This window comes from Passer montanus, unplaced genomic scaffold, assembly GCF_014805655.1.
Source record: "Passer montanus isolate IOZ18808 unplaced genomic scaffold, ASM1480565v1 scaffold12, whole genome shotgun sequence".
In the NCBI taxonomy this organism is placed as follows: domain Eukaryota; kingdom Metazoa; phylum Chordata; class Aves; order Passeriformes; family Passeridae; genus Passer; species Passer montanus.
In genome coordinates this window covers 13,173,100-13,200,548 of record NW_024358722.1, presented here as the reverse complement: position 1 = coordinate 13,200,548, position 27,449 = coordinate 13,173,100, and the positions used below count along the sequence as shown (strand labels likewise).

General features: G+C 41.9%; 1 protein-coding gene across 1 annotated transcript in view; it reads right to left on the bottom strand.

Annotated features, from left to right (window-relative positions):
* SMYD2 (SET and MYND domain containing 2) overlaps window positions 1–26,775 on the bottom strand; it is a 28,518-nt gene extending 1,743 nt beyond the window's left edge. Inside the window, exons 1-11 of the mRNA XM_039697733.1 lie at window positions 26,551–26,775; window positions 23,816–23,879; window positions 16,924–17,034; window positions 15,255–15,315; window positions 12,376–12,500; window positions 8,629–8,696; window positions 6,808–6,910; window positions 4,352–4,462; window positions 2,485–2,605; window positions 2,121–2,295; window positions 639–747 (exon numbers count right to left, since the gene is read on the bottom strand). Coding sequence (XP_039553667.1) covers window positions 639–747; window positions 2,121–2,295; window positions 2,485–2,605; window positions 4,352–4,462; window positions 6,808–6,910; window positions 8,629–8,696; window positions 12,376–12,500; window positions 15,255–15,315; window positions 16,924–17,034; window positions 23,816–23,879; window positions 26,551–26,732 — 1,230 coding nt within the window. The 5' untranslated portion in view covers window positions 26,733–26,775. The remainder of the gene's footprint in view (window positions 1–638; window positions 748–2,120; window positions 2,296–2,484; window positions 2,606–4,351; window positions 4,463–6,807; window positions 6,911–8,628; window positions 8,697–12,375; window positions 12,501–15,254; window positions 15,316–16,923; window positions 17,035–23,815; window positions 23,880–26,550) is intronic.
* Window positions 26,776–27,449: the final 674 nt, after the last annotated feature.

Genomic DNA, 27,449 nt, shown 5'->3' with positions numbered 1-27,449 from the left:
AAATAAATTGCTGTCCAACAACAATAGGGGAAAACAGTCAAGAAACATAGTATAGACTAATAAAAAATAGCAGAATAAAAAAACTAGAGAACAAGGCACAGACTAATAAAAAGGGGTGAAGAAAAACATTAAACCAGAATGCTATATTTGCCAATTTCAGCATTACCAGATGCATTGAATTTCTTTCAGCTATGTAAAAATCAATTGGTTCCAGAAAAAACAACCATCAAAAGCATGCCTAGTTAAAGTTGGATATAGAAATCACAGACTTCAATGAAACACTATGTGCCTTTTATAAGAGCCAAGCATTTTTCCTATCCTTACCCAGCAAATGAGGGGAAGATAGGGTTCTGCTCCATTTACACTAGTGCAGCTCTAGCTCAGTGAAGAACTCGGAGCAAATGTTTAAGCATAATTCTCACTCCAGCTGCTGCAGTATGAGACCACTGTGAAAAGGCACCCAAGAGCAGACCTATCCTCCATCTCTAGAAAAACCAAATCTGAGCCAAAAATCCCGTGACCAAATGTATTAATACATGGTGCATCCACGCCAGGCTCACTGACAGAGAAGCACCCAGTGTTTCAATGACCCCACGGCTGAACTGGTGTTATGAATGGAGAAACCAGGCAATAAATACCCTCTTCAGGGCTTTAACTCCGGCTGTCCGGTTCTTCAGCGCCATGTACAGTCTCCCTAATTTCAGCCACATAGAGGCAACATTCAGCGAGTAGGAAGGATAATGTTTACTGCAAGAGAGAAAGAAATTCAGCTTCATCAACTTTGGCAGTTTCACAGCATTTTCCCAGTTCTGTCTCCCTCTCATGGGGCAAGAAGCTGCCTCTCGGTGCCCCTGCCCATTCAGCGCTCATCCCCTCTGCCGTGACTGCCAAGAGCTTGTGCCAATTGTGTCTGGGATGGGGACGCCTGTCAGCTGGGAATTGGACTGAAACTACCATATGCCTCTGAACAGCTGTCAGATGGCAATGACTTTGTGCCACTAGTTTTAATCTAGCCAGCTACAGAGAGAGCCTGCATTGTTATGAGTTTTTGGAGCCACCCTGCACCCGCAGCAGTGGCTCTGTGTGTTCCACAATGGTTGGTGGGCTGGAAAGCGAGGGGCCCTCTGCAGAGTGCAGGGCACACATGGCAGTCTGTGCTCACACACACTGAGCAGGCAGAGCTGACCTGGAATGCCAGGCTCAGCGCCAGAGGAGCTGGGCAAGTCCCAGGGAAGATAAATAGTACTGAGCCCCCAGGGAGGGAATGTTGGCTTCTTCTTTGTATCACTGCTCACTGCCAAGTGATCTGTGACTTTATGTTGGCATCTGTTCCAAAGGGAGAGTTTTTCTTGCACTCCCCGCAGCTGGCAAGAAAGTTTCAAGATGAGAATCTGGGAGATTCACGGCAGGACCAGACACAGCCAGCGTAACTGCCTGGTTCTCACCAACAGGCTCACTACTGCAAAACCAGAATTTGACCAGAAACAGTATCATATCTCCTGCAGAGGCTGTGTGCTGCCTTGCCCCACGCAGGGCTTCAGCCTGGGCACTCTCCCCACCTCCAGCTCTACAGCAGCAGGACCAGGGCCATGGGGCACTCTGAGCGCAGGAGCTGAGCTCGGCTCCAGCTCCCTCTGCTGCTCGGCCCAGCCCTGGGACACGGCTCTGCTCTCCTGCAGCCGTGCCCACTGTGCTGCTGCAGACAGAGAGGGCTGGGACACTGTGGGAGGCTGACAGCAGCACAGGCTTTGCCTCCATTACCTTGTACAAAATACTGGCTGCAGGTGAAGTTCGAAGCCCTTCTTTAGTAAAAAATGACAGTATTTTAGAAACTGGCATTTATCCAGCTAAGCAGAATTAGCACAGCACCTAAGGTGGCACAAAATTATTTTGAGAACCCAAACCAAGGATTTCAAAGTCAGTCCTCCTATATATGGCAGACCACATTCTGGTAGTAACAAACCCTGTCCCAGCACTTAAATATCCCTTTTTGAGTAGTGGTATCATGGGAAGAATGTTTATACAACATATATACTGAGAGAAGTGATCTCTGCACAAACGTGTCTTAATTGTTGAGATTATTAATTAGAGCATTAAAAAAAACAGTCTCTCATATTTACCTGTAGGGTCTGATGATTTTTTGTCCATAACACAGCGCACCTTCCCAATCCTGCACATAGAGACAGACACCCATGGCCTGGTACATCATATGTAACATATAAACATTACTGTCCTCAAACACTGCACCCATCTTGTCCAGACTGAGTTCACAGATCTCCAGTAATTCACTAGGGGGTAGGAAGAAGTCAAGGAACACAATAACTCGATGGCCTCTCATTATACAATTAGCTGATAATGCCTTCAGAGACAAAGAGGACAGAAATAAGTTTAATTTCTACTGGTCATATTATTTCTCCTTCATGTACTTCTGAAGCCCAGCAGGCAAGATTTTTAGGGGGCACACCAGGGTAAGACAAAGGATATATTTGTAGTGTTTGGCTCGCCTGAATTCCTCAATTACGTTCCTGGCATATTTGATCATGTCCTTTACTGTCTCTGCTGACGGAGGATCATTCAGCTTGCAGATTTCCAGTTTCTCTTTATCCTGAAGGAAACACAATGGACCTTACAAAGGCAGGTTCCAAGCCCTACAAATAAAAGTGCACCTGCTATACAAAATTTCTCTAATAAAAAGACACAGATGTGAACTTAAGCTCTTCAAAGAATGAAAAAACAAAGGTAGAATGTGCACCTGCAATTTTACTCTAAAGTCTTGGCTATAAATCCTAGGATCCCCATGCCTTCCAGTTCATTTGCCATTCTCTACTTCCATGAAGTCTCTTTCTTTTGGAAGATTGAAGAGCTTTTCAATTTTGTGTTGCAAGTGGTTTTACATAAGAAATTTTACTGCTCCCAAGAGATTGGGGTTTAAAATAAATTTAGGCTTAGTTTTAAGGCTATACTAGCTTAAGTACCTCAGGCTGACTACTAAATATCTCTGTGGAAAATTATATAATCTTAAATACAGAAAAGGATCCTTCAGATCTATAGACAAAACCACATTTCCATATATTTTGTTACTTCTGCTGGACAGCTCCACTTTCTCTTACCTCTCTGTCTAACATATTATTTCATGAGGAGCCAGTCACAATCTAAACACAGTTTTTTGTGTTTAAGCTTCACACTGTTGCAAGATTTTTTTCTTTATTATTTAATCTGCCAGCAGAGAGAGCTACAGGGACTCTTTCCAAAACTGAAGGAGGCTGAGTGACAGGTGACTCCCACAGTAGCACATTGTTGAAAATCACAGATGAAATCCTGGTTTCATTAAACTCAGTAGTAAAATTATCAAGGTAACTGTGGGGAAAACCACAAATTATATGGTATCAACAGAATGGCCTCAAGCAACAATACTGGGTACGATCTGGAAAAAAAAAATTACAAAAAATGACACCATGTAGGGGAAGGAAATGATTGTCTGATCACTTTAGGAAGCCTGGTGAAAATGGGAGGGAAAATTATCTGGAATTTAAGGAATAGATTATGCCAGACACACTGATCTTGTCTGGAATGCTACACAGAGCTCAATTCTTGTAGGACCTTCAGTGAAAGAGGTCCAAATGATTGCACAGGCACAGCTGTCCCAGTATCTGTTGGGTTTGGGTACCCTTTTCCTGAGAGAAGTGCTTTTCTTTGAAACATCTAACACCTTGTTGTCAGGAACACTGTCTGGATCTTCCTTTGTCCTTTGAGGGGCACCAGTTCACGTTTAATGAACATAACTCTGGCCTGCACATCCCAAGGGTCTGTCCCTGAGCAGACCAATATGAGAATATTGTAGACAAGATCATTCCTCAGATTCTGCTGCATCTCCAAGCCATCCAGACATGCCATATAATGCTCCCTAGAATTAGCTGAAATATCCCACCCAGGAGATGCAGCAGCACTCTATCCTGGAAATGCCCCAAGCAAGATTGACTTGCTAGGAGTTGGTGATAAAGGATCAAATTAACAAAAAAAAAAAAAGGCAAAAAAGTTCTGAACTAAATTCATTTGGCCAGGTAGCATAGACACAGTATAATTAACTACTTTTAACAATGTTTTCATCTTTGCTTTGTAGTTCAGCTTTAAATAGGCCTCTGCCAGGAAATTTCCTGGTGTGTCATGATTACAGTGGAAAGAATGAGTATCAGAAAGCATTCTGGACAGAAAGACAGAAAAACACAACCACCACCCCCCCATTCCCATTATGCTACTTTGAAAAATGTAATTAAGCCAGACAGGATACTACATCTAAGGACATGGGTAGGTACCTTGACAGTCAGAAGTGCATGTCACACTAATTCATTACCTTTTCTTTTGTAGTGCACTCCCTGCAATCACAACTAAAGAAATAGGAGTCTCTTAACCGGTCATTTCTGTCTTCTGTGGGATACAGCAGGTCAATATAGCTGCTGAAAATCTACATGGTAAGAAAACCCCAACAAACCAACAGTTAATGAGAAGCAGCATCACTAAACATATTTATTAAACTTGTTCTGATATATGTAGTATGACCATGACATATTCATGCAGCTTCTGGACCCCTGCAGCCACATCACCTGCCTGCTGCCTTGCATTCCAAGCCCTTTGGCAGCATCAGGAGCTGTCACTTGTGAATGCTACCTGACAGAGAAGTGTTCCTTTCCTATTCATTATGGAATTTCCCTCAAATATTACCTTGGCTTGCACCCAGGACAGCAAGATTCAGGTGTGGATAAGGAAACTATCACAGCATAAATCTTAGGCTCCTGTCAGACTACAAAGAGATGCTTCCTTTTCAGAAGTAAAATAATGATTTCAGGTATCCAGCCTAGGATAAAATACAGTGGCCTGGTTTTTTGGAGGCTGGAATCTCAATTTTTTCTTACTGAAAACCCACAAAAATTGGGGCAACAGCAGTCACTGGTAGCTTTAGAAACTTAGGACAAGACCTTTAGATCTCTGAAAAGAAGAGAGGCCCAGTGCTCCAGTTCAAGGAGAATGAATATCAGATTTACTTCAGCAGCAATATTTTAAAGCAAAGAAAACCTGCTTTTGAACATTTTAAAGGCCCTTCACATACACTATTCTTAAGTTTTCCTCTATTTCAATGGTCTTCAGAAAAGAACCCCTGCAACTAGCTTTAATGCTGTGCTTTTAAAACGAGATCTCCCCCAAGAAACACATCCTGTGCACAGTGCAGTTGATCATTCCACACACCAAGGAACAGCTTTAGCTCCATTTCCTCATTTACAGTTACTTGAAATGCTTTGCTCAGTCTTTATACTGCTCAGTCTTTATACTCTATATAAGTTTCTCTTTTCTTCAAATGTAAAATTACATGTAATTTCATACAGCGCACCTTCTTCTTAAGTGTGTGTAATCTCACATTTTCCTTCACACTCCTCCCTTCCAAATTTTCAAAGCATATGGAATGCAAGAACCACATTCACAGCAAAAAAAACTTTAAAATGTTGCCCTGCAATGGCTACAGGGAGCCTGAAGATGGAGACACAGGCTGGGAGACTGCACATTGACCACACACAGGCACAGCTCACGTTTTGGAAATTCTGAAGTGTCAGAAAAGCAAATGTGCAAAACCTGTGAGGTCCTGGAGAGCTGATGCAAATTCTAAGGCAGAATTCAACCTGAAGGAGATGTTGAGCAACATCATCTACCTCTAATGATACACCTTCCCCCAAAATGCTAAAAATGTCTGGGATTCCACAAAATTCTGAAGCCAGAATCAGTCCTGTTGGTTACCACAATGCATTTGCAGTGAGTGCCAACATCACAGACAAAAAATCATCACTGGGAAATGGTATCAAAAGAAGTTGCTCACCTGAGTCATTCACCCTGGGATCAGGTAAAAACCCAAAAAATAACCTCTCTACCTTTCTTCCAGGCTCCTACTGCAGCTCAGAAAACAGTAGATGTTACAAGAATCAAATCTGACCTTATCAGCATTAACTTTGCCCAAATAAATTAACATTTACAAATGAGCCATTGAAATTCCATGCAAACTCCATCCCCAGAGAGGATATTCAGTATCTTCATTCCCTACAGGTATTTGAACATCCTCTCCAGCTCTGTTTAACATCTTTTTTTGGGGGTGTTTTTTTTTTTTTAAATAAAGTGCAGCTCTACTGTTTAAAACTTCCTGCCAAATTCATTATTTGACTGAGAAAGTTTCAAAGTAAACCTAGAGCCTTCCTCAATTTCACAGATTTTTATTCCTCTTTGTTCAGTTTCACTCCACCTAAAACCACACATTTGTTCTTCTGTGATTTCCCAGCAAATGCCACTGAGGTGATATGACCAAGTCCCATGTTTTGTGGATGCTCTGTCCAAACAGAAGTCAGAGGATTTATCTGTACCCATTTACCTTGTTTATTCTGGCTTCAATTTCAACACATTACTATTATACTGGGAACTATTATAGCAGTAATAATTTGCTTTGATCTTGGAATTTCAAAGCACCAGCCAAACATCAGTAAACTCAGCCTCATTTTACAGATGGGTAAACGGAGAGAGGGGCTGGCAGATACACAGTGACTGCTGCAGGTGCCCTTCCCATCTTTTAGCAAAAAATAGGGTACTGCCTCCAAAAAAACCTTCAGTCCTCCAGAGCCACCATAATTTTTCCAAAGCACCATCTTGCATTTCTCTGAGAAAGATCCTTCCTTCCTGTTTTTAAATTGCCATCTAACTGAAATGATCCTTGAGAGGCAGAATGATTCCCGTCGGGCTGCACGAGAACAGAGCACATTCAAACACTGCATTTACCTCCTCTCCAGGCTCAATCTCTCTAACAGCTCTGACTTCAGCCAAGGTTCCCTTGTAAGTCACAATCACATTTGGGCAACAGCTATGGTTCATCAATGCAACACTGTAAAAGTAGAAAAGCAAATGTTTACCCCAACCACCACCACAAGCAACATGCAAAAAGTTAAGCACCACTTCACAAAATAAATAAGTCTGAAAGATTGAGTCAGTCTGTCTCTCTAAGCTCTTTTTATTCTGAGGCTTAACATGAAGGTAACCTTGGGAAAATCTGTTGTACTGTTATTTATTCTAATGATATGGAGAATGGCTGTGCTAATGAATCATTACAATTTTTAAATCCTATTATTGCAGAACTAGGCAAGTTATTATTTTCCCCTTCTTACAGTGCTACAGGACAGCTGACAGGTATGTTGATACAGCTTTACTATCAATGTGATAGACAGACTATTTGCCTCAGAGGAGAAAGAAAAACATGTTTAACCTAAAAGGAAACAAGTAAATACAGGAAAACAAAAGTCTTCACTGCATTGCAAGTTGAGATGGGTGTTAAAATTTTAGCTGGCTTCTATTAAAATGTAAACTGACTCCATGTTTGAAGTGGGAGGGAGGCGATCTCTGTCTGTTATACAAGCACATGACTTGGACAAAAACCTGGATGGACAGAGAAAAGTAAACTCCTTACTACCAAGCTTGGAGGAAGTGCAGCTCACTGCTTATCTGAGATAGAATTAAACTTAAAATTTTTTTCTCTTCCAATCTAGCAAAATAACAACTGTCCCTTCAGTATTTTTAGCTCAAAGGCATAACTGTTAATAAGGAAAGACCTGACTCTTGTATCCTGAGCATTTACAAAGTGATGGTGCTGGACATTTTTCCAGAACATCCTGGTTTAATATTCTCCTCTTCTCACAATGATTCTGATCCTGGGCATTTCAAGGCATTAATTTCCAATCTGTAGATTAGGGATATAAACATCAGACAGACCTGCCTAGAGAAGAAGAATAATCTGTGCAGCAAGGACTAACTACTACTGCTTGTCTGCAGCACTTGGCAAAATCACATCCAGCTTTGAGTGGGCATCCGTAAGTTTCAGGTTACTCTGACACAGATAAGCTACGAGTAATCCAAGCCTCACCAGGAAGTCAAACTAAGCCTCAGTGCTAATACCTTCATACAGGCTGTGCAAAGATCAGGGGCAGAAAACACCCTCCTCTGCTACAATATTAAATGGGAAGGACAGATTTTAAAATGCAAGAAATATTTCTTGGCCCTAAAGAAAACTGTAGTCCCCCATTCATGAACTGTGGTTAACACTTAACATCTGCAGTTTATTTGTAAAGCTAAGAAGCTTGTACATAATTTTTTTCCCACTGTCATAGCAAGGAGGCTCAAACAAGCTATGAAAGGGATTTACTATTTGCCAAGGAACAAAGGTAGAAGGGATATAGTTCAGAGAGCACCAGGGCAAGGTTTCTACACAGCCAAAACAGGAAGTTGTGAATAGAGCAAGTCACCTGCAATCCTTTTCATTTGGGTTTGATCATTACTTGATGTCCCTGTCCATAACCTGCTACCCAAGTTAAGGGGTTTTTACCAACCTGAATATAGTTCACAATCTAAGTTTCAAAACAAATTACAAGTGCAATTTTTCCAAAATTCCTGGATTTTTAAGAAAAACTTCTGCAAATAATTTGCCACATTTTATTAGCCAATTAAAGATATTCAAAACAAGATAAATTAATTCTATTGGTAGATATGTACTTCCTCCATTTGTTCTGAAATAAGTTAATTTTATCTTTTAAAATATTAAAATCAACCTACTCAGGAAATATGGCTGATCCCAAATGAGAGAGTTCTTCATCTTCAATTGTGAAGCCATTACAGTTAACCTAAGGAAAAAGAGAAAGGTGCTGGATCAGCTTCTGGTCAGCTGAGTACTCCCCATGTACTCACATGTCACATTCTCATACATAAAACATAATTGCAGAATTGTAATTTGCTTACAATTTTTCATCCACCTCTCCAGGACTCACAGGGAGCTCCATGACATCTCGACAAGTGAAGTGAGCACAAAGTCCCACTCCAAAGGAATGCACAGGACACTAAAGAGCTGATGGTCCAACACTTGTACCTGCTCAGGACACATCTAGTGAAGTGCTCCTTGGAGGGCCAACCACGAGAAGTGGGGCTCAAAAAGAGCACACAAAATCTCAGCCCAACATGGGGCAAGCAAACTTCATTGGGCCATGACAAGGAACGGGCCAAAGCAGAACTGCACATGCAAGGAGCAATGTGGGAAAGAAGGGCAGCAAACTCAGCCAGGCTGGGGCAGTCCAGAGCTTTGATGGAGCATGTGTCACAGAGACCTGCCACAATGGGACCTGTCATCAAGGTCTGCACATATCAGCTACAGCTAAAGCACATGTGAAAACAACAAAAGCACCGAGAAAGACTTGAACCTCATAAAGACATAGAATAGGAGGGGACAGAAAAAGGACAGAGTATGAGAGGAAGTGTATTCCTAATTTAAACAGACATAGGATCAAAAGAACTTGTTCACAAAACTCTCTTATAGAATAGATTCAAGCAGGTTTTAAAACCTTCTCACTTTTGTTCTCATCCAAGTCAAAGGAATCTTACAGAAGTTTCAGCTTTTTCATGTGGTTTGTATGACTTTAAGTGTCCAAAATGCACCTCAGTCAAGTACTTTATTCCACTTCCACTTCAAATCCCACACATACCGACACAAAGAGAACCCTCTCCACATTCACCATTATCTCCCTACAAACATGAAAAAAGCGCCAGTAACTCACTAAAACAACTACTCACTAGAACAAGATGGCCAAGTCCAGTTAAATCTAGAAAGGGCACAACAACAGTCAATCAAGTATAGTGCAGTATTTGTTTTGGAAAGGGTAAGAGCTGACAACAAATACTACCAGCAATTATCACAGAACCATTGAATGGTTTGGGTTGGAAGGGACTGTAAAGATCGCTTTCTGGTCTCTTGTTTTTTCTTCAATCCCCAGAGGCAAGGACGCCTTCCAGTAGAGCATGTTGCTCACCAAGCAAAGTGATATGCCCCACAAGCTGGAATGCAGCCTGGACTGGCTTTTAGAAATACACAAACACACAAAGCCAGTCCTCAGGCATGAACTGTTCAGGGTGAGTTCACAATTAAGGCAAGTATCGTGATTCACTCATCAGTATCTCTGCTATCTCTGCTTGATCTGTATCCTGTTATTTTTAGCAATATAGCACCCAAAGTTTCCCAGTTTCTCAAGATGGGCATGCTACTGCACTGAGCAATGTAAAAGCATACCAGAACCAAAACCAAAATGTAATAGGTGAATGTAAAAACAATTGAAGGGAAAGATAATACCAACCTCAAGTAAGAACAGAAGGCTACAAAGGCTGACAAAGAACAGCTTGATGGTTCTCAATCACAGGGAAATATTTAAAAATATGTAGTGAGTTAGCATCAACTCCCCTCCACTAAGCCAGAGACAACACAATTCATGAAAGTATCATATTAGAAATGACACAGGGATAGAGATAGAAGGGATATATCACTGATTTCACCAGATGAATTCATGACTAAAAACAAGCAAAGTGGAGGGACTGAAGAGACAACAGCAATAAAAGTGGAGTTCAAGATTGTTCCCAATAGTGGAAAAGAGAATGTGCAAAGGGAGGCACACAAAATGCAAGGTCTTCAAGGAAAGGGTGAGATGCTGGAACTTGAAGACAGAGAGAAACTGTTCAAAGAGTATGACAAGGTGAGGCTGAGGAAGAAAAGCTCCAGCCTCAAGAGCTATATTCACAGGGACAAAAGAGAGTAGCATGATGCCAACAGCTGGAGAAGAGGGCTGTGAAAGGCAAGGACTTTGGACAAAAGAACTCGATTCCACTCAAAAGGACCATTTGCACTTCAGCTGTGTAAGGAAGAGCATCAGGCAAAGTTCACTAAAAGCAATGAGAAGGTGTTCAAATCCCAATGACTGCCCCGAACCACAGGGAAAACAATGGGAATGGAGAAGCAAAACAGACCACATGAGGCCAGTGTAAGTGTTGAAGGAAAACAAAGAAGCAGCAGCATATCCATAGTACTGGTTTTGGGTCAAGTTAAGTAATTATTAGGAAACATGTTTGCACAGCTCAAGTACAAGCACACCTCCCATTCGTCTGGAAAGATTTATCCTGGGACTAACACCTCAGAAGGTTGCATCCTGTAAAACATTTCTGAGAAGCATCCAGATGACTTCCGGAGATTTTAGTTCAAAAAATCCTAATGCTTACAGTGGCAGAGAGCTACCTGATGATCAGGATGAGCTTAAGGAGCACCTATGGGTGACATCCATAGAGAAGACTGGATGGAATATGAGATCTGGGAGTCAGCATCTCACAGAAGTCAGTTCAAGTACCACAGTCTGGTGGAGCTGCTCTTAGACAGGACATGAAACAAAAGTTATTACAGCTAAAATAATGAAATCTTTGGGGAATTCTGACTACATTCTAACAAAAGTATTCATAAATACCACAAGAAACTGGTTTTACTAACATCTTCAAAGTATCCATCTGACAAATATAAATTTTAAAGTCTTCAAAAGATAAAAAACCCTCGTCATTGAAAAGAAATGTGTAATTAGAAACAACACAAGGGATGATAAGCAGATGCTAAACATCCTAAAGAATCATTCCCCTACAGAATAAGAGTACTTCTGTAGTAAGGAAACAGTAACTGTGCCTTCTTGTTGTTAGATACCCAGCTCTACGAAACAGAATATTTCCATCTCAGCTTTCATCACAGAAGTCAGCATCTGCCCCCATCCCAAGATATTATTTTACTCAGAAACCTAAGTACAAAAGTAGCTCATATTGAAGCAAAAGAGGGAAAAGAAGAAAATGGATCTTTCAGTATTCCACCGGTATATTATTCCTTCCATTACAATACATCCAATTCAGATGCATATGAAAAGTAGGTGAGAAAAAAGAAATGACATATCAGAAGTTATCTAACAAGACATCCTGTCTTTCCTTCATCTCTCCAGATGGCCAAACCACCTGACTACATTTAAAAGCCACACACCAGATAAAAGTTTTACGCTGCGCTTTCTGCTGCTCTTTCTACGTCTCTGAAGTTTACTCCCTGTGAAGGTCAAACACAGTGATGACCTGACCACAAGTTTGAAACCTGAATGAAGGATTTGTCTAGGCAGGGTCTTAGGCCAGCAGCCTCCATGTTAGTTTAACAACAGCCACACTATGTTTGGCCCACAAGAAGCTTAACTTGGACAGGGTTTATTAAAGGCTGTTTCCTCTTTTCTTCAGTGTTTGAGAAGCACCTCATGGAAAGTCTGTATACAGGAGTCTCTCCCCTCAGGACAGAAGTGGAGCACATCCAGCCACTACTGCTCAGTGAAGCAGATCGCCATCAAGTATCGTCATCTGTCCCTAAGATAAGCAAAGAGCTACCATTTCCATTGCCATTAACATTCTCCCCCTTTCAGAAAAGCTGAACTCCTACAGCACCATCCACCTAAGCAGGCTGTATTCTAGCCAACTTACTTGTGCAAAGAGAACTACAAGGGCAGCATTGTCAGGGTAGTCCAAGTGCTTTGAGTAAAAGTGATGAAGAGCAGCAATGTCGTTCTGAATCAGCTCTCTCTTTTCATTGTCTAGTTTGTCAAGGTCTGTGGACAAAAAACACATTTCATTTCAGTAACAGGAAAACCCCTCCAGGTAGCCTTAGGTTAGAAGAGGCCCAGACTTTAACAGAAACCACTGAGGGACAAGCCACTTGGAAGTACTGCAAGAAGTGCCTGCTCTTCCACAAACATAATGTTGCCTCTGCTAAAGCCACACGTGTGCTACAAGAACATAAAATACAGAATCACAGAATCACTCGGTTGGAAGAGACCTTCAAGATCATGAAGTCCAGCACATGCCCAACATGAAGGATTAAAAAGCATTTTCTGACATCTTTATGTTAGCAGATAATTGGACACAGACTACTTTCCGTGGAGAAGGGTTGTCTTTAAAGCACATTTGTTAACTCTAGCAAACAGCCCAGCAGCCCTGGCCCTCTGGAAGCCTTTCAGCCAGGGTAGCTGTCCTCAGCTGTCTGACACGACCAGCTACATGGTCCCACCCACTGTGGCATGAGCTCACACTAAACATCACCCACCTGAAAACATGCTTTATATAATGAAACTTTCTCGTACAGACCTATTCCTTACCAGCACAAACCAGCCCAAACTGCTGCTAAGGCTGCTTATCCCTGCTGCTTTTAAAAGACGTGGTCCTTCTCAGCACAGAAACCCCAACTCTTTGTGGCCACACACGATAGGGATCTAGCAACAACACTGGGGGCTACACAGGTTCCCTTTGCAGAAAGAGGAGGATATGAGGATGCCCAGGAATGCAACCCACCTGACCTATTGCAGGTACCTGCTTCAGGAGGTAGCAAACAGTGCCTGAAAGTGCCCACATCTCCATGGGCTGGGGGGTGACCATCAACAGAGATGTGTTTAGACATCTACTAACAGGAGACAGCAGGAACATCAGTGGAAATGTCCTGGCATGTTGCTGCCTGAATAGCTGCCGATAAAGTCCAGGGTAAGGAAGCAGAAAGGGCCTTTGCATGGTATCCACAGATGCTTTATTCAGCTGTGCAGTGAGATGTTCACGTCCCAGGCACACACACATGGAGAGTTCCGGTTTTCTCTTCCAAGGGGTCATTAAGGGAATAGGGAGAGAGTGGCTCAGGGACATAGGAACAGACATAGGAACAGGGGAAGGAGCCAATGGGGTCTTAACAGCTTTTTGTGGGAAGCTTCTTGTGTCTCCCTAAACTAGGGAATGTCGCCCAGGGTCTCCACACTGGCAGATCTGCCAACTGTATCCCATTATGGGTTTCTCCAGAGATATACCCTCAGGCCCATGACAAATTCTAGCCAAAGCCATGGCCACTGAACCTTTCCCTACCTCGCCCATGCAGAGTAAGCTAGATGATCCACCATATGCTCCTGGAACCCTCTCTCTCCCCTCAAGAGCAGAAGGTTTGGAAGTTTTTTCCTAATCCATTCTCTTGCAGTGGCAGTGTTACTAGTTCTCTCCTGCTCTCTCCAACTCAAAATAATAATAGAGACAAAAGGCTGCACAACAGTCAAAGAAAGAGGAAATTATTTGTAAGAGCAGATGTGAATGATGGGGGAGTCACCAAAAACTGAGGAAAATTAAATTGGACCATTTGATGAGAATGAAGACAAATCAGAAATAAGAAATTCTGAGCTTCCAACTGACAGCCAAGTGCCTTTTCCTGTCCTATGTGTGGTGTTGCAAAGCATAAGACAACTGATAAAGGTGTGCTAAGCAGTGAGGTGAGTCAAAAAGCAGCAGGAACAGGGTGCTTGCTAACAAAACAAAGGCTTCTAGAGGACAAGTGGGACACTGCAACAGAAAAAAACATTTCGGCCTTTTATCTCTCAAATTAATAAATTATTGAATACAAGCTGCAATGCAGAAGAATACACAGACACTTACCTATTCTCCTCAACCTCAATCCTGCCAACTTACCTGTAGAACTATCCTTGCCGCAGGCAAAGTTAAATGTTGGCATTTTTCCCCCTTGTTCCCCCAGTTTTCCCAAAAGCAATGATAGGAGCTTTTCTTCAGGAGGCAAATAAGACTACTGTGCTTGGTTACTCTGCTACCTCAAGTCCTGGCAATGAGTACATTTATTCAGCATTTTGTAAAAGGTTTTGGAAGCCATCAGAGTGACTAATGTGAATGTAGAACCCATTGCCTCTGTGTTTATTATGCTCAGCACCAAGAAAGAAAACAACAGACTGGTGAAAACTGTGCCAGGGTGGGCACTAATGGTCAGTTTCTAACTCAGCCTTACTGGATGTAAACAGTAGCTTCCCAGTTAAAAGCAAGCCATTGCCTTATCTCCTTCTTTGGATTATTTTAGCGCATTTAGGACATGGAATCATATACAACATGTCAGATTTTGACTGGCAGTGACAGATACTGAAGAACAGTCCAGAGGGTTCTGCAATTAGCCCCTTAGTCACTGTCACCATCAAGCAACTGTGCTGTCTCTGATTTTATGCCTCCTGGTAACAAATACCAGCTATTTTAATTTTGCAAGATTACAATTCTCAAAAGACACTAGAATACCAGAGAAGCAAGAGATGGATGTATGCTACATAATTAACTCTGTCTACGTTTCACAGCTCCCACAAACAGCCAAGAAAAAAAAAAAGAAAGAAGAGCACTGCACTTTCATAAAAATGAGGAACCACAATTCTCTTTGTTTACTTCTTTCCTCCAGCAGGAGTGGGATGTTCTGAAAGGTGTTGATGAAGGGGCACCATGGGGAAACAAACCATTAATACAGTTAAGTCAAAACCTTTGTTTACCTGCAAGCCTTTTTTACTTACGTGATTCAAACTCTTTTACAGCAAGCAGCTTCTCTGACTGTGTTCTTTCAGGGTGAGTTTTCTAACAACAAGGGGGAGAAAAAAAAAAAAGAAAATATTTTAATGTTTCCGTTCAGAAGTTTTGTGTACTCATTCAGAATTTGGGAACTCCTACCTGTAAGACAAACCCGAATCCACAGACTATGGAATTTATAAGAGTTGATGAACAGCAATGAGTTAAATTGACTGCCTAACTAAAGGCAGAGAAATATTCTCTCCACACCAAATTAGACAGCCGAAGATGAACTCCTCTCAAATTTATATACATAAACTGAACAGTATTTTAAATATGTCATTTGCTTTGTTCTGAACACCCAGAAAGCTGCTAACAATAGCAAGCAGGCAGAAGACAGGCTTTGCTTTGAGGAAAGTGAATAAACTGACTGTTGACAGAGTTCAAAAGCAGTGCTCCACTGTTGGCCTAAGGCCACTTCTTTGTAATCTTGGCCATTAAATATGGCTTTGCAGGTGGCCCAGCAGCTGAGGTTCAGGGACTATGGTTTGCATATTTAGCTTTTATATGACATGTAGGGTTCTCCCCCCTCCCTCTAAGCGATGAAAGTAGAAATTTACTCCAACGACTTTTTGTCATTAAACATTCGATTTTGTTTGTGGATCACCCCCAAACGGCGCTTTAATTAAGTCACACACATGTACATTCATGCACACACCTCTACACACACAGCAAGGATGCAGCTACCTTCCCAGCAGGCCACCAAAATCCTCCCTACATACAGTATCCAGGCTGCCCTTGTCACATAACCAGACCTCAATCACAAAAATATCCTTCAAAGAGGATCTGTTTTTGCAGAGAGAGTTTAGAGCTCTACAAAGATACACAGCACAATAACCTTGAAACTCATGATAACTTGTGTTATTCCCAGTATCTATATAGTTGAGGAACACTGAAATGGAGGTTGACATTGCAATCTTCTTTGCTTACTCACAATATTCTTTTTTTTCCAAATACCAAGGGTCTGAGATTTCTCTCTCAAACTCTGGTTTTCAGCAGCTTTCTCATAATCATAAATGTTTATGCCTGAATACCTCAGAGGTGTTTTGACTCACAAATGTACTGGGAGTTATATGCTACACAATGCTATGCAACTGTACCTGAAAAATACTACAGCAGACAACTGCTTCATAAAGGTATCAGTGCCTGCAGCCAGAGAACTCCAGAAGCATTCCTTGGAATTAAACCCAAATAGCAAATCTTATTCTTCTTTCTTTTTATCATGTGGTCTTGGTGCTTGCCCACATGTGTAACCAAGAGCTCAAATCTACCAGATCAGGGGCTGAAACACCAACGTAAAACCGTCAGTAAATATTTCCAGGCTCTGTTCAGCAGTACCTTGGCCATAGGTTACAGCTGAAGACCTCATTAGCCTTTCTCTAGCTTCCCACAAAAGTCTCCAGCTGGACCATGCTGGCCCTGACCCTGCTGCAGTGGTCTGGTGGTCAGTTCATTCAGCTGCTCGAGCTCTGTGTTATACCTGTCTGTACACAGGAAACTTGTGTGTGTGTTTGTGTGTGCTTTGCAGGGAGAGTTACTGTCGGTCAATTTTAATTTTCCTGCCTTCCCTGGCACCCAGAGCAGGAGCAAACCTCCCAAGCCTCACTTTCTGCTCACCTGTTTGGCAAGGATCCTTGCTGTTAGCCTCACAGTCTCTGAGGGATTCCAGTTCTGCCCAAAAGTGCACATGGAGGCACATTCCAGCTTGTGCATTGGCCAGTCTTCCTTCTGAAAACAGAGAAAAAAATACTTTAAAAAAAAAGAGCCATGGAGATAAACTTATGAAAAAGGGGATGAAGCAAGTCCTGCCAGATCCTAGAGGTCAAGTGAAATGTGTTTCCTTTAAAAAATAAGGTGACGCTCACTAAATCAGAACAAAAGCTTGAGTCACATTTAAGGGGTACAGCTATCCTGCTTTTTTTCAACCAAATTCACAAGGGATGAGCTGAGGTCAGAACATCTTCACTTACTCAACGGAAAAAAAGTATTAAATGACAAAGAAGCAAATAGACAACATGATTTATAAATCACCAGTTCTTATTGTTCAGATCAAGCATGTGAGGACGCAGTAGGTCTGAGCTTGATGACTTTATTGGGTTCATTTCCATTTAATGCCTTGGCCCCTCACTATGAGGTGACCCTGGTGTAATCAGGAGTAATGTGTCTGAAGTCAATGGATTCACAACCACTAAGAATCATTTGACTGTAAGGTCAACCACAAACATTCTGATGGAATTACCAGATTTTTTTTCCTTAAATGTTGAAGAATAAAAGTACAGCTAGACAATGAAAAAACACTAATGCAGACAAACATTTTAGTTAAATGTATAGAATATAGTTTAGGTAATGCATAGCATATTCATGGCTCAACAGACAGTAACAACATACAGGAGTGATGGCACAAGGCACTCACTGGCTTTTGTCACTCAACAAATTTCACCCAAGGCCACAGAATCTTCCAAACAATAGCACAGAATCACATATTAACAATATGCCCTAGCCCAGGCTGTCCTCAGACTGCATCAAATTTTATTTTATTAATTCATTTAAATACGGAAATAGTCAAGCAATGCACAGGAATTTATTGCTATATCTCATTCCAAACACACGTTTATAGCACTATGTTAGAACAGAACAACAGTTTTCTGCCCACTTAGGGAGCATCAAACTTTGCTTTCATAACAGATTCAAACTGGTGGAAAACACTAGCAGAGAAAAAACCTCAACAACAAATCCCACTAATCTGTGAGTGAAAACTTGAAAAAATTTTAGCACCTTCCAGAATGTTCTTAAATCCCATTACTCTGATTCACTCAGTATGGCAGATCCTGTGTTGGCCCACTTAGCCCCGTTTTTAAAAAATAATTTAAAAAACCCAACAATATGGCCCATCATAGTGACTGAGTGGCACAGAAGGAACAGTTTCCCTCAGCTGCTCAACCACTAAAGGCAAGAGCTGTTTGAAACACCAGAGAGACACACTGGAGGCTGCCTGAAGCATCTACACAGGACTGGTAGATATGCTACAGGACTGCTGGGAGATGGATTCCTTGTGGGAGCTACATACAGCATCCCAAAGCAGGAAACAGTCAGGGGAATCAGGACCCTCAGTGCCTCCTGCCTTGGCTGGTCAGCTTATTTACAGGTTTTGCAGATCAAAACAAAAGTTAAAATTACTAATTTCAGAGTTACTACACCACAATTTCTTCCACTGAAAACAGTTATTTTAAGTGTCCTGGGCACAGACAGCTTTAGAAGGTTATTTAATTAGGAAAAGAAAGGTCAACACCTGCCCCAGTCTTGGGTAGGATTTGAAGCAGTGCAACACTGCAAGGGTATTCAACCCCTCACAATGTCAACTGTGCTGTCCTCGATAACCCAGTATGGCACTTCAAAAAAACCTACATACAGGCTGCTTGAAATAAGCTCCAGTGTAAATATTCTAAGAGGATGTGGCAATACACACCAGAACCAAAATAGTATATTACACTGTAATCATGTCATGTGAAATTACACTCTCAACTCTCCTACAGCTGTCACACTACAAAATGCATCCCCAGAGAGACCCATTTCCTATGTATGCCCCAAAACCTTTTCTGGAAAATTCCTGACAGCCTTTGCTTAGGAATATACAGGCCAAAGGCTAAAAAGAGAGAGAGAAATCTCATTTCTCACCTCTTCTTTCTTACCCAGGACACCCACTAACTTTAGCATGCTTCTTCTTAAAGAGAAGGCACTGAACCTGAAGCTTTGCAGGGCTCTCATCCATACACACACATTAAATAAACAGGAGAAATTACCTGATAAAACAAAAAATCAAAATGCAAAATCACGTGCCTGTCTCAAAGTAGTATTTGAAAAAAAATCCATTTGTCCCTTTATTCTTTACACATCGTTAATTAAAATCTTTCCCCAGGCAGAATCATACTGAGTTATATGAACTGGTAGGGAGGTTAAAGGGACAAGATACGGCTGAATTGTGCAAAATGAGATAAAAGCCTGACACCACAAAAAAAAAAAAAAAGAGAGTTCTGATGACTGAGTAATACCTGGGATAGAAACACCATGACAGCAGCTTTCCCTGCGATCACAGCAGGACTGTGTTTTGCATTCTTTTCCACATTTTCCTCCAGGTAGTTTGAATTATAACAAGTAGCATTGTTCTAGTTGAATCCCTAATGCTACATTACTGATATTTTCTTCCTATTTTCATTACATTCACAATATTTTTCCCTTCATTTAGGAGTGACAACATTTTTGGAAGGGAAGTTCTTTAAAGCTTCTGCCTTTTACATCAAAGCATGGGAACACTCCTCTTCACCAAGTTCTTCAAAGAGATTCTGCCTTCCAGGACTACTGGATTGATTCCCAGAACACTGTCTTATACCTCACCATAGGAGAAAAACAACAAGTGACAAAATATAATATTAAAAAAAAATAAAACTCAAATCCAAACAAATGTCCTTATACCTCCTTTTTAACATGGGCTTTTTCAATATGAAATAAAAACTATGTTCTGTTTCACTCAATTGAAAAGAAACACACATAAATACCAGAGAGAAATGATGGGCAAGCCAGTGCAGGTGTTAAGCTCACTTCTTCAGAATCTTAAGGCCCAACTGTGATCAAATGGCATCCAATTCCTTAACCGAATTTCAGTGAGGCAACTTCTGATGTCTGATATTAATTGGTAAAGTTCTCTGATACAGCCTTTCAACAAGCAGTGAAGGTAAAAGTTTTATATATCTTCTCAGCCATCCTTCCCTATCATCATTTACCAAATGCTGAGCTATAGAGGGTATTTGACTTTCATGGATTAACACTTAACGTGTTCACAGAGACATTCACCAAAGAAAAATACATTGGCAAACTTTTTGTATAGGGGGACAGACACCAGTGCAATCTTGCAGTGTCAAAATCCTTTTGAGCAGAATCATTACAGCAAAAAAATTTGTATTTTTTTCTACATCTTAACAAAGAGGAGCAGGCAATTTCACAAGGTCCCATTTAAAACACACCTGCTTAATGCTAATTACAGGTGTGCAACTACATTTTGACGCTTACTAGCTAGTTAAAAATACCTGTTTCAGTCACTCCAGAAATACCAACTACAGCAGCCTTTAACATGACATGTTGAGAAAAACCCATAAATTGTTTGTTTAAAATATATTTCAAATGCTGAAAATCACCACACAAACATCTCCTTCTGCACACTGGCTAGCTAATCTCCACTCTCTTTGCGATAAATGATAGCCACATGTAATAACAGCAAGAGGAGTTCCAGTAGCTGGTTCAAGTTCACCAGGTCCAAAATTACAAACACATAACCCTCTTAAAACATTTCTCTTCAGTGTGTTCCAGCAGCTAATTTCTAAAGAGAAAAAATGAGCACAGGTCTCCTCCTGCTTGACTAAAATTATTATAATATAAGAAGTCAAGACCTGAACAGCTGCAGATGGGGGCTGAAAGCCACTATTATAACAGGCCTGTGCTCCAAGGAGGTGAAACTGGAGAGTGGGATGGTGCGAATCTGCTGGAAATCACAATCCCTTTTAAAAGGAGACCTGGATTAGGGCTTGGGGAAAGAAAGACACAGCAAACCCAGACTAGATTCAACCCACAAAACATTAAAAACAGCAAGGACAGGCATTGAAGACAACTTTCACTCTTATGTGCTCTGAATCCACACCTATGCAAACATCCAGCTTAATACAGGCCAAATATGTGGTTATCCATCCCAAAAGCAAAATAAGAGACCAAAACAGGAACATTAAGGAGCTGTGCCAAAGCCTGTGTGTGTACATATATCCACCTCTCCCCACAATGATCAAGTTGTGGTAGGACGTGTTTAAGTAAGAAAAGAGCAAGCTCAAAAGCTTTGGGTTTTTATTTCATATGCCTCATGTGATAAACCTTTGTCTAACTGCATTGTATTGACTAACGAGGTACTAGCCAATATATGAAATCATACCATGTCCTTGTTGGGTGCATACAATTTTTAGCTGAATTGACAAAAAAATATGGATTTACAGGGGAAAATTAACTTATAAAATAAAAATGAAATTAACAATATCATGACAGTTCTCAAGCCCTGGCCTTTTATGACTGTCACATGATATCTCACATCCATGCAGGAAAAAGGGACACATTTCCTGAACATTCCAGTGTTACAAATTCAGTATCAAGGCACAGATATACTTTTTAGCTTTTACAAAGAATTGCTGAACTGCTGAAAAGTGCCTTTGAACAAGACAGTGATGAAGATGCAGTGCAGACAGTCTGTGTAGCACGTACAGTCAGTGGAGACCAGTTTCTAGAGAATATTGTGCTTGAAGGTAATTTTGAAAGAATATCAAAGAATTCAATCTCAGCAACATTTATAAATTTCATCAGACCGACTCAGAAGGGCCCAAAAGATGGAAGACAGCATTATAACAACTAGGGAATCAAAAGCCATATGTATATCACCAGCAGGAGTGAGGTGCTAGTACCTGTGCATGTCATACTATAGTTTAGACATCAACAAAATCCAAAGAAGGCCTTTATATCTAGAGCATCATACCACACACCAACAGGCAGGAAAGATTCCAATTCACTAACTTATCAGACAGACAAGCTTTTACTGAGCACCAGCTTTAGCAGACTTAAGGACACTCAGTTTGAGCAGTTCAGTTTTTTACTCCAGGAACATGTCCCTCTAGAGACAGAGAATTCTGACCACCAAAAAATAAAAATTAAAAAAAAAATTAATCTAAAGAAAAGCAATACATATACAAAACTTTATCAGGAAAAAATAAATAAATAAATAAATCCCTCCTTGTTTCTTAGGACTCTGAGGGAGGGCCACTTGGTGATGAAAGCAAAGGACCATGGATGAGAAGAAATAAGTTCTTCTACTTCCAACATGACATCTACTTGCTATTTTCCCCAGCACAAATTACTGAGCTTTCCTACTGCAGAAAATCTTACACAGCTGTTTCACAAACCATTGTACATTTTATATAGTAAGAGAAGAAACTCACAGTCTCAGATAAAAGCTGCTAAACAGCTGCTTTGTTCAAGGATTTCCTTACCACATGTAGTTAAAAGCTTGTAAGAAATACTGACATGAGGAAACATTTCTTATAAACAACCATTTTCCATGAATGAATCAAAGGCTTTCTCTACACTGACTTTAAAGCTCATCCAGATTTCTCTCAAGACCCTTAAAGGTGCTCACACAGTAAGCTTTCACTTTGGAAATTCTATGAACTACTGAAACTTTGTAAAAAAACTAATTTCTGTTAAGCCTTTTGAGTTCTCCTGGTGCCTCAAAACCAAAAGGCTATTTGATACACCCACAACTCACTAGAATTCTGTAGGAAAGCAGGAAGTTCGGGAGGTAAAGAGGGAAAACTGAGGAGAGGTCAGGCTTCTTTTGAGACTTGTGCAACAGGAGAGTAAGAGACATCCTCGAAATAAAAGTAACAGCCATGTCCAAAGTGTATGGGAACTGATCAGCACAAACCACGACATGTCTCTCCAGGTAATGACAACAGAGACTACTTGGCATGGACCCATGCACCCAAGAGCACGTTAACATGTGGCACAAGGTTTGGATTATTTATGGCTAACACACAGCTGCATGCCAGACCTTGGGCCACTCAAATCCTTCATAAGCATTGTTCCACACTCTGTGCCCAGCACCACAGACCTTGCATAGCTCACGTTATTCAACCAGAAACCCAGCTGGGTTTTTCCACACAGAAACTGGATAATTCTTCCCCATCAAGCTGAGGGCCCAAAAAAGGCTAGATTCTAATATCCTAATCCCGTCCTTTTTTTTTCTCTCTCTCTTTTTTTTAAAATTAAATATCCTTATTCTAATTTGAATTAAAAACAGAGTTAAAACTGCATGTAAATGTTTTGGACATCTAGTATTGCTCTACTATGTACTTATAGTCTACATCCAGGGGCCTTTAAAAAATGGGAAAAGAATAGAAGTTGCCACAGCAAGTTAGGGAGAAAGCCTGATAGGTTTCAAATGGTTATGACTACCATCACCTATGGTAGTCTCAATACTCAAAACATTTTCAAATATTCAAAAAAAAACCAAAAAAAACAAAAAAAAACACCTCTCTCTCTCTCCTAAGATGGCTATTTAGTGATTTCATTTTTTTTCCATTATTTCCATTAGACACAGGATATCTTACCAGTTTAGTGAGCTAATGCTAAATTATCAGGTCTGTCCTTAAAGGAAGAAGTAATACAGACATAATTAGTGGGCTGACAGGCAGCTCTAATCAAAGTCTCAGTGGTATCAAGCCCTGAAGCTGCTGATCTTGAAAGACTCATGCAGACCATGGCGAAATCCTGTAACTGTCCAATGCACAGCTCCATGGTTAGCATCTGCTGGAGTGTTATTAACCATAGCTACAATTAGAGCATATCAAACGCCACACAAACAAAAATTGGAGTTCTGCAACCCCCACCTTCCTTCCCCCCACCCTCACAAATTGCATGACCATACCTGACATTCCACATTGCAATAAAAGGCCTGTTTGCATCTTCCACACTTGGACAATCCTTCTTTCCTTAAAAAAAAAACAAACAAAAAAACCAGAAGTTATTCTGTTCTAGAAACCTGAATGAAATAAAAGTGTACACTGGATCACTTTTTGCTCAGTATTTTGCATTTCACAATGAAAACTCTATATTAGACTTTCAAAAGCACTTTTTTTTCCAAGCAAGTCTCATTATGCATTCTGCTTTCCTGATAAATTGGTGGATTTGGAAACATGTTACTCTATGCTATTTGACAGACAGCATCTTTTTTTTTTTGACACTATATGAAGCATAATGAGTTAAACTTCTTGTGTTTTGCAAACTTTAAAACTGCTCTGTGTACTCGTTCACCAATATTAATCCTTTGGCTCTGCCATGACAACTCTACTGCTTCTTTGGTTATAGAATGCACAACCTTTGTTGAGTAAGTACCTCCAAAAGCCAAGAAAAAAATAATATGTTATTAAATATACTGTTTGATCTCCTGTCACCTGAGAGTCCCTTACTGTCCCACCCTGTCTCCTCTGATATCTGTGTATTCTGAGCAGACCTGAGGCTCACACTCTCCTTTTTTATATTTGTATATACCCCACCAGAGGGAACTGCCACAAGGAAGGTCCTTTTCTGCTTTAAAGTGCATGTGTTGCAACAGATCCCACCAAAAATAGAACATGTGTTACCCAACAAGTGACATTTTGGAATGACAGCAATAGGGATCTCTCAGCAGTACTGAATGCTTTTAAAATGTCTGCACACCCTCCCTGGGGTAAGTAGCAAAAAAAAAAAAAAAAAAAAAGCCTTACACTGAGGTAAGCTCACTGGAGTGAATCAAGGGTGAGGGTCCTTATATGACAGTGTACAACATTTGGGTGGTCACTGGTATTTGGAGCCCATAAAACCCAGCAAGTCTGGCATCCTCTGATTGTATCTGCAAAGCACACAAGGTGCAATCTGAGCGAGCCGTCTAACATCATGACGCCTCTCGCTGACATTACAACCGCGTATTTAAAGTAACAACCACTATCTCATGCAAATACAATGTTACAGCCTCATTTTGCCCATGTTACCACCAAAGTTTTCAGGATGACTTCGCCAAGTTTCCCTTCCTAAGGCAGGTGTCGGGCCCACAACCTCCCTGCTAGGGCTCTTTGCAAGTTGTACCAGCACATTTGGAATCCAGTACGTGCTAGTTCAGTGCTAATGCAACAGTCACAGACACAGAACACATGTCTGAGTGCTGGCGGATCACCTTACGTCGCCGAGACATCGTTCCTCTTAGTGGCACTTCATCACCCTGGTGTGAAATAAGTTTCAGATTACCCCACTAACTGCTGTCCTGCTGCAGTCACTGGGTTCCTTGATCGCTGTGCTCCTCCAGAACTCCAAAGGAGAAGCTTGCATGGATAACAAGGAGCTGCTCCTGAAGATAACCAAAAGCTATTCTGTGAGATGACTATTATCCTTACAGATGACTATTATCCTTACAGAATATGATTACTTCATATCAGTGAAGTATGAAAGTATTCCCTGGTCCTTTGGCAGAAAAATCTGAATATGATAAACAAAACCAGGCAGCTTCTCTGGAACAAGGAAACTTGTGGTTAGGTACAAGAGTTAAAAAAAACCCTAAACCCAAACACAGCACTTCAATGTAAACCTTACAGGCTGGGAAAAGGTGTAAAGGAGGCGAGGAAAATCACCTCAGCTGTACCCTTCTTCAAATTAATGGAACTGGCTTCTCTAGGAACTCATTAGGTGATCATATGCAAAGAGAGGGGTGAATCAAGTGACCAAGTCATAAGTCGATAAGGTAATGATGAAAGAAAAAGGATGCATGGATAAAAATAGTACAATTGCAACAGTTGTTTTTCTTTTCTGAGGAAACTACTAAAATTTGCTCTCAGTTATAACCAGGTAAGCAGGTAATTCCTCAGTAAGCTGTCAGAAGCCACGAAAGTACTACACCTTCTAAAAATATGGTGTGGTGTGATGTGCCAGAGTGTGATATCCATGCTGAATTTGCTGACCCTAATACACCTTTTAATACACCCTGCAGCAGCTCGTATCGCGAGGCTTGAGGCAAACACTCGAATACCTCCCCTTCACACAGGTGAGGACGCAGCTGCAGGGGCCCCGGCAAACTCGAGCCCCCCCCGCATCCCTCCAGCACCAGGAATCCCGAAGCACTCAGGAGCAGGCAGCACTCCAGTCCCAGTATTCCCAGCCAGGAGACAAACAAGTTCTTGCATTGCCTGCGCTCCGCCCCAGTAAAAGTGATTTGCAGACTAAGGTTTCAGACAGAGGTAACATACAAGTATTTCTGTATATTTCAGTACGGAGATGTATACATTTCATTCATAGATATTCCCTCCGCACTAGGGAATGTGAAGTGTGAATTAGGTGATTGCAGACCCTTCCTCCCTTAACAAACCTTCATTAAAACCAGCGAACACGAAGTTATTACAAAACTAGACGGATCAATGAAACTTCCTGCGAGAGGATGGTTACGCACGTGTCTACGTGACCGCCAGAGCACGGGAAGAGCAGATTTTTGTTTTTCCTTTTCCTTTCTCTTTCCTGAGCTGCTGAGCACGGAAAACCAGCTTTGACTTTAAACTCCGCGCTGCCACAGCACCACGGGCCGAGGAGGGGGAAAGTTCTGCTGCCGCCCCGCAAAAGCCGCGGCCGCCCGGGCCCTACCTGGCGAAGCAGCCGTCGCAGTGGCTGCCGCGCTCGCTGACGGTCAGCACGGCCACGTAGGCCGGGCAGCTGAGCAGCAGCTCGCCCACGGCGAAGCGCCGCCGCGCCCGCAGCCCCCGGCCCTTGCCGGCGCTGGCGAACCTCTCCAGGCCGCCCAGCTGCGGCGCCGCCTCCGAGCGCATCCCGGCCGCGGGCAGGGCAGGGCAGGGGAGCCGGGCGGGCTCGCCACCGAGTCCTGCCCGCCGCTCCGCCACCGGGCCCTGCCCGGTACCCCGGCCCCGGGCCCTGCCCGCCGCTCCGGCACCGAGCCCTGCCCGGTACCACAGCCCCGAGCCCTGCCCGGCCCGCAGACACGCTGCCTGCCCGCCCGCTCCGGGCTGGCCTCGGGAGGGGCTGCCCACGCCAACCTGTGTGCGGTGGAAGCATCCCGCAGACCCACCCGGATCTCAGACAGCAGGGACAGCGGGACAGGGGCTCTCCCGCAGGCCTCACAGCCCTCTCGTTAATATTAGCACCTAACACAGCTCCCAGTGAAGTCAGTGAAGCAAGTCCTGTTCACTTGAAGAAAGGTACAAATGAGGTTATTTTGCTCTCCTCCTGCACACCAGTGGCTTTTCCCAGCCTCTAAGATTTGCATTGAGCTGTTGGTTTGGGGTTTTTTTTAGTTTTTTTTTTTTTTTCTTTTTTTAACTTACGTGCCTAACCACTAATTTTCTTGTGCCATAGAAAGTGGCTGGTTGTGTTTATCACATTCAGAAGATTACTGTCTGCCAAAGGACCAAGAAATACTTCCATGCTCCATTGCTATGCAGTAACATTGTGAAGATCGTAGTTATCTCAGGGAATAGCTTTTCAGTATGTTCAGGAGCAGCTGCTTGTTATTCATGCAAGCTTCACCT